Consider the following 7,644-nt stretch of genomic DNA (forward strand, 5'->3'; position numbering starts at 1 on the left):
TCCAAATGTCACAGCTCCATGTGGGAATGGGATGTAAAGTGCACATTAACCGGCCCTGCCCCCAGAAGCTTCACGCCCCCCTCCACAACAACCTTGTGAGGTAGGCTAAAGGCAATGACTGACTGGCCGAACAGCACCCGGTGTGAGCTTCATAGCCCAGTGGGAACTCGAACCCAGGTCCTAGTCTAGCCACTGCACTGGAGAATCAGGTCTGCGGACACCCGCGTCAGCCGGTGCACACGTTACAAAGAGTTTCTGCTTTAATGGCTAGAAATGCATTCGCTTCTGCGGCCTCGTGTCAGGAGCCAGGATGGCCAGGTGTTTAAGGCCACTTTTAGAGGGGAAATCTGAGCGTTTAAAACGAGTTTTCTATCCATTCATAAAACCCGCAAAGGGCAACTGAGCAGCAAGCCTGCTTCTCCTTTAAGGCGCGGGGCGAGGAATAATTAGGCAGCGGCCCCTTTAAATAAAAACCTTCCTTCCTCCGCGCTTTCCGAGCGCGTCTGGTTGTCCCGCCCCCTTCCCCGTTCCTTGAGCGCCCGCACGACGCATGCGCAGCCCGGGAAGTTCTTTCTGGGTTCTGAGGTTTGGTCCACGCGGGTTCTTTGCTGCTGCGTCTGGCGAGCGGCGGCGATGGTGAGTTTGTGACGTCACGGGCTGGTTCTGTGACGCAGCTGCCATTGCTTTTTCTCCCCCCACCCCTAAAAGCAGGGTGCAGGAGGCAATGGTGTGTGGGGCTATTATTATTATTATTATTATTTATTATGCAGTCAGGGAAGCCGCTTGCAAGTCGGGGTCGGTGGGGAGTCGGCCAACTTTTCCTGCTTTTAATTTCTGGACTCAGAGCAGAGCAGCGTGTGTTTGGGCGATGAATGCAGGCAGCAGGGTAGCTTAAAAATGCACCTTAAATACTAACAGCGTCGCCATCATCATTAGGATCAATGCTTTTTGTGTTCTCCTTTTCATAGTAGAGTTGGAAGCGACCACGAGGGTTATTTACTAGTCCAGCCCCCTGTAATGCAGAAATCTTTAGCCCGACGTGGGTCTTGAACCCACAACCCTTATGAGTTAAGAGCCTCATTCACAACCTCAACTGAATCTCTTTAAGCACTTCCTTACACTGGCCTTAGACATCAGAGATAATGTGTTGCCAGGGCCCACCCTATTTCTATGACTGTAATCCGTTTTATTTTATTTTTTAAATATATCTTTATTCATTTAAAATAAATACAGTGGTACCTCAGGTTACAGACGCTTCAGGTTACAGACTCCGCTTACCCAGAAATAGTACCTCGGGTTAAGAACTTTGCTTCAGGATGAGAACAGAAATCGCGCAGCAGCGGGAGGCCCCATTAGCTAAAGTGGTGCTTCAGGTTAAGAACAGTTTCAGGTTAAGAACGGATCTCCAGAACAAATTAAGTACTTAACCTGAGGTACCACTGTACATTTATGAAAAACAGACGCACATACAAGTAAACAAACAAACAAACATACAATCAAACAAACAAATAACAGAAAAATCAAACAAACCACCACACTATAAGAAGATTAATATAATTATCATATAAATTCCTGGTATTGAACACAATTTTAAAATTTATAGAAAAGAAATTTAAAACTGACTTCCAATTAATCTCACTGTACTATAATCAATTTTAATTGTTGCTAATTTGAAAAGTGTTGGCAACCCACCCTGGGGCCTGCTGGTGTAGGGCGGGTAATAAATTTAATAATGGTGGTGATAATAGCACCATTATTGTTGTTCTGTGTAACACCGTATTAGTGTACGACGACTTGGCAAAGAGCACTGTTTCCTACCCCGAAGGGCTTTTAGCCTAAATTAGAGGCAAGGAACCAGCAGAGCAAAGGGGAAACTGAGTCGTGAATGGGCAGAGGAAAAAGGATGATGGGTATTTCAGTTCCCTGTAGTTGAGCACTTGTTGCCACTGGGGCTAGAAACATCTTTTCAGACTCTGGGTCCTATTCCTTTCTGGGCCTCTACACTGACAGGGGCACGATGGGAGTTGTAGTCCAAAACATTGGGCGCTCCCACCGTTTGTTGGAAGCTGATGTGTATATATGTGATGTGTTTGGCGCACACTGCTTCCTGCTGAGCAGTGGAATAAAAGTTGTGCAAGGCCGTCTTGTGTTTAAGTGCAAGGGAGTCTCTGGGTCAGGGGTAGGCAACCTAAGGCCCAGGGGCTGGATGCGGCCCAATCGCCTTCTCAAGCCGGCCTGCGGACGGTCCGGGAATCAGCATGTTTTTACATGAGTAGATGTGTGCTTTTATTTAAAATGCATCTCTGGGTTATTTGTGGGGCCTGCCTGGTGTTTTTACATGAGTAGAATGTGTGCTTTTATTTAAAGTGCATCTCTGGGTTATTTGTGGGGCAGAGGAATTCGGTCTTTTTTTAAAAAAAAATAGTCTGCCCCCTCCCAAAGGTCTGAGGGACAGTGGACCGGCCACCTGCTGAAAAAGGTTGCTGACCCCTGCTCTGGGTGTTCTCTTAACATTTGTTTTTCCTTCATCGCAGCTTTTCTACTCATTCTTCAAGTCCCTGGTAGGGAAGGACGTGGTGGTTGAACTGAAGAATGATTTGAGGTACGACTGGGTACAAACACATCTTGCTCTCCTTGGGGAAAATCCAGGAGCCTTGGTCCCGGATCCTAACCCTTTTCTAAAAAATAAAATAAAATAAAATTTATTATTTGTACCCTGCCCATCTGGCTGGGTTTCCCCAGCCACTCTGGGCGGCTTTCAACAGAACGTTAAAAACAAAATAAAACTTCAAACATTAAAAAACTTCCCTAAACAGGGTTGCCTTCAGATGTAAAAATAAAATTAATTTCTCAGCCTTTGCACCCCTCCCCAAATATCCCATGTGTCCTGGCTGGCTTTTAATTGTGCCTTTTCTGCTTTTTTACAGTATATGTGGGACCTTGCACTCGGTGGATCAGGTATGAATTATACCTAAAGCCTATTTCTTCCTTACAGATTATAAATATAAAGGTAAAGGGACCCCTGACCATTAGGTCCAGTCATAACCGACTCTGGGGTTGCGGTGCTCATATTGCTTTATTGGCTGAGGGAGCCGGCGTACAGCTTCCGGGTCATGTGGCCAGCATGACTAAGCCGCTTCTGGCGAACCAGAGCAGCGCACGGAAACGCTGTTTACCTTCCCGCCGGAGCGGTACCTATTTATCTACTTGCACTTTGACATGCTTTTGAACTGCTAGGTTGGCAGGAGCAGGGACCAAGCAACGGGAGCTCACCCCATTGCGGGGATTCGAACCGCTGACCTTCTGATCGGCGAATCCTAGGCTCTGTGGTTTAACCCACAGCGCCACCCGCGTCCCTTGTTTACAGATTATATCCTACCCTAATTCTTAGTGGATCACGTAGGCGCAGCTTATAGTTAAACTATGGAACTTGCTCCCACAGGAGGCAGTGATGTTCAGCAACTTGGATTTCTTTAAAAGGGGGTTTGGCAGATTCACGGGAGGAGGCTACTTGCGGCTACTGGCCATGATGACTAGGTTGTGTCTCAGGAGACAGAATTGCAGGTGGGCAAGAGTGTTGTCGCTCTCATGCCCTGCTTTTGGGCTTTCCACAAACATCTGTTCAGCCGCTGTGAGAACTAACTGGGCCACTGGTCTGATCTACCAGGTTTTGCTTATGTTACGTTCTAGGTTTTATGAAAAATATGTGCATTTTGGTTCTCAAAAGGGCTTCCTGTTTGACTGTACGATATGTGCAAGCAGACTTGCAGAAAGCAGAACGTCTCTTTAGTAGTGCAGTTATAAGGTTTTATTTATTTTAATTGTGGGGCGTGACAGAGATGTGTAAAATGATGCCTGCCACGAAGAAATTGGACAGGGAGAAGTTTTCCTTCCTCCTCCCTTGTAATACTAATGGGGCCACCCAGCGAAGCAGAACGTGTTGGAAGACTCTGGACGGGCAAAGAAAAAACCGCCACAGAGCGTATGCTTGAATTCGCTCCACGAAGAGCAGCAATGGCCACCAACTCAAAAGATGAGGAAAATTCATGGGGAAATATAATTGTTAATGGCTGCTACCTTTCCCGGCCGTATTCTGCATCCACAGTGGGAGACAGCGCCCCTCTGAATAGCAGTTGCGTGGAAAAGCAAATGGGGTGTTGGGCTCAGATTCTGCTTGAGGGTTTCTCGTTGGTGTCTGGTTGGTCACCGTGACGACGGGATGCTGACACAGATGTTCCCAACAGAGCTCTATGTTCAGTGGAAGCTGACCAGAGGTGTTGATTAAGGTGGATAAACAGCAAAGGGGTAATGAACAGGCCGATAGGCAGAATGTTGTACAGTATTACTTTTGAACCTTGCTTGCTTAGTTCTGCCCCACCCTCTCTCTTCTCTGGCTTTGCAGTATCTGAATATCAAGCTCACAGACATCAGTGTGACCGATCCAGAGAAATACCCTCACATGGTGAGTGATGGGCATAGGGCAAAAGGGGGGATTTGGGACGGCAGGCGTGAGAAGTGTAGATAAATGCCGAGGTAGAAATTGGTATCTCTCTTGCTGGCTTTTAACCTGTAAAGCCCCATAACCGGTGCAGGGATTTTTCTTGGTGGTGGTTGGGGGAGATCTGAGGGACCTTTATAAAACCCGCAAGACCTACTCCGACTTTCCCCAGGCTTACCCTGATTATTTGTTGTTTTAGAGCAGGGGTAGGCAACCTAAGGCCCGGGGGCTGGATGCGGCCCAATCGCCTTCTAAATCCGGCCCGCAAACGGTCCAGGAATCAGTGTGTTTTTACATGAGTAGAATGTGTTCATTTATTTACAATGCATATCTGGGTTATTTGTGGGGCATAGGAATTCGTTCATTCCCCCCCCCCCAAAAAAAATATAGTCTGGCCCCCCACAAGGTCTGAGGGACAGTGGACCAGCCCCCTGCTGAAAAAGTTAGCTGACCCCTGTTTTAGAGCCATTCAAAACCACTTGGCATTTTTAAAAAATCTCAAGGTGTTATTTAGAAATTACAACCAAATGAAAATAATAATTATTAAAACAAATAAAATCAGGGATTCAGAAATAGTGAGGCTCAGAGAAAGCCTGGGCAAAAAGATATCTGAAGCCGGTAATAGATGATGCACTACCCAAGTCTCATTTTAGCCTCCTAGAAATAGGAGTTAATGGCGTTTTTGAAAATGAATTGGGGAGGGAGTTAATTTCCCACCCACCTCCCATCTGGTGCCCTGTCACCTCCCCCCACCTCAAAAACAACCTTGTGGGGTAGATTGGTGGGTGCTGTTTGGCCACAAGGTCACCCAGTGGAGGATTTGAACTGTTTCGTCCCCCTAATCCAGTCCAGAAGCTTCTGATCTCTGCACCCTGTAACACTATTCTTCCTCTCCAGTTGTCTGTCAAGAACTGCTTCATTCGTGGCTCCGTCGTCCGCTACGTCCAGCTTCCAGCCGACGAGGTCGACACGCAGCTGTTGCAGGATGCTGCCCGCAAGGAAGCTTTGCAGCAGAAGCAGTGAGGGCGCCTCCTGCTTTCATTCCCCCCCCTCCCCCTTTCTGCACTGCGTGGTTTTCCTGGGAAAGAGTTGAATGGAGATGTGGGGAAGCTAGACCCACCTTCCATACCTGCCCCCCGTGCCATGGAAGCCGCCACCAATATTCTGTGTGCACCCACCCACCCCAGTCCTGCACCCGTTGGGAGGCAGAATGCGTGCCCCAGGCTAGAGTTGGTGCCTGCCTCCTATGGGCTGGATCCAGACTTACGATTCACCCTTGCAGAAGGCCCATGGGAATCAATAGGAATTTAGTCGCGGCTACCTGAATCCCGTTGATTTTGGTGGGTCTGCTCCAAGCGCATCGAAACCCTGCAAAAAGCAACAAATCTGGTTTCTCTTTTGCTTTAAGTTCAAGGAGGTTGTCTGTACACTCCTGTTCCATTCCTGGTTGGGACGCGGAACCCCCTTCCATGGGAATGGCAGCGACTTTTTAAAAAAAGTAATTATTTTGAGCCAGTAGTTCAATTTCCCAGCCCCTGCAAAAGCTTTTCATCTGTGGCATTGTTCAGTAGTGGGAAACATTACTTCTTCACAGGGGCGCTAATATCCCACCATATGTCCTTTCCGGGTTTTCCCCCACCCATTGTTTTTGTCCTTCCTTCATTTGTTCTCCTACCTGCGTTGCCGGTAGAGGCCACAATCCTGTGGGTATTCTAGGTGGTGCAGACATGAGTTCTGCGATCTATAAATGCCAGTTAGCAGTACTGGGGGTGGTTCAGATTCTGTGACAATGCTCCTTTTGGCCAGCAGAGGGTGCCCCAGGGCCAGCCAAGTTTCCCTAAGCAAACTTGGGTCTCCAGCTGTTTTTGGACTGCAACTCCCATCATCCCCAGCTAGCAGAACCAGTGGGGAAGGATGATGGGAACTGTAGTCCAAAAATTGCTGGGGACCCAAGTTTGGGAAACCCTGCTTTATAGCAACTTTTGTGTTTGGCCCGCAAATATGGGACGTGCCCATGTTTGTATTTTCTTGTATTTTGTTTTCCTCATGACCTTTGTGCATTTTTTTTTTTTTTAAAGAGGGCAAATTGAAAGAGAAATTGTATGTAAAGTTGCGGAAGAATAAAAGGTTGCATTTGAAAGATTGTGGCTGTTATGGGCTCGGTCTAGGACTTTGAGAATATACCACAACCATGGTTCTGTATGAATGACACACAATAAGACCATGCACTTAATTTTCTATAACATTATTATTATTATTATTATTATTAATAATAATAATAAATAAATAATTCATTTATACCCCGCCCATCTGGCTGGGCTTCCCCAGCCACTCTGGGCGGCTTTCAACAAAATATTAAAATACAGTAATGCATCAAACATTAAAAGCTTCCCTCAACAGGGCTGCCTTCAGATGTCTTCTATAAATCTGGTAGTTCTTGTTCTCTTTGACATCTGGTGGGAGGGCGTTCCACAGAGCGGGTGCCACCACCGAGAAGGCCCTCTGCCTGGTTCTCTGTAACCTCACTTCTCGCAGTGAGGGAACCGCCAGAAGGCCCTCAGAGCTGGACCTAAGTGTCCGGGCAGAACGATGGGGGTGGAGACGCTCCCTCAGGTATACTGGGCCGAGGCCGTTTAGGGCTTTAAAGGTCAGCACCAACACTTTGAATTGTGCTCGGAAACGTACTGGGAGTCAGTGTAGGTCTTTCAGGACCGGTGTTATGTGGTCTCGGTGGCCGCTCCCAGTCACCAGTCTAGCTGCCGCATTCTGGATTAGTTGTAGTTTCCGGGTCACCTTCAAAGGTGGCCCGACATAGAGCGCATTGCAGTAGTCCAAGTGACACCATATATCCTGTGTGTTGCTTTGTTTGGTTTCTAGAATACATATGCAGAATAAGACACAGCCAGGACTTCCTAGAATGGAAGATTCTACTGTGCAGGGAATCCAGCTCACGGGAAAACCATCTCTTTGGAAACCTGCCTTATGCAGAGTCAAATAACTGGCAAATCATTGGTAGTTTTCCCTAACTTAGCAACAACTTTCCCGAATTCCAGGTCTCTCCTACCACTAACTGGAGTAGCTGGGAATTGAAACTTCTGCATGCGTAGCAGATATTCTGCCGCTGAACTGCAACCCTTCGCCAAAGA

General features: G+C 47.3%; 1 protein-coding gene across 1 annotated transcript; it reads left to right on the forward strand.

Annotated features, from left to right (window-relative positions):
- The first annotated feature begins 507 nt into the window (after nucleotides 1–507).
- Nucleotides 508–6,638, forward strand: LSM2 (LSM2 homolog, U6 small nuclear RNA and mRNA degradation associated). Its single transcript, XM_080993430.1, has 5 exons — nucleotides 508–636; nucleotides 2,535–2,602; nucleotides 2,928–2,958; nucleotides 4,403–4,462; nucleotides 5,396–6,638. The coding sequence occupies exons 1-5, from the start codon at nucleotides 634–636 to the stop codon at nucleotides 5,519–5,521; spliced, it is 288 nt and encodes a 95-aa protein (XP_080849556.1). The 5' UTR covers nucleotides 508–633; the 3' UTR covers nucleotides 5,522–6,638.
- Nucleotides 6,639–7,644: the final 1,006 nt, after the last annotated feature.

The sequence above is a fragment of the Podarcis pityusensis genome, assembly GCF_964106645.2.
Source record: "Podarcis pityusensis genome assembly, chromosome: 2".
Lineage (NCBI taxonomy): Eukaryota > Metazoa > Chordata > Lepidosauria > Squamata > Lacertidae > Podarcis > Podarcis pityusensis.

Bases quoted from the DNA above. Each gene is read 5' to 3' on its own strand.
- LSM2 (XM_080993430.1), top strand. The intron at 2,959-4,402 runs GTATGAATTATA...CTGGCTTTGCAG, and splicing joins CCTTGCACTCGGTGGATCAG to TATCTGAATATCAAGCTCAC. The intron at 4,463-5,395 runs GTGAGTGATGGG...CTTCCTCTCCAG, and splicing joins CAGAGAAATACCCTCACATG to TTGTCTGTCAAGAACTGCTT.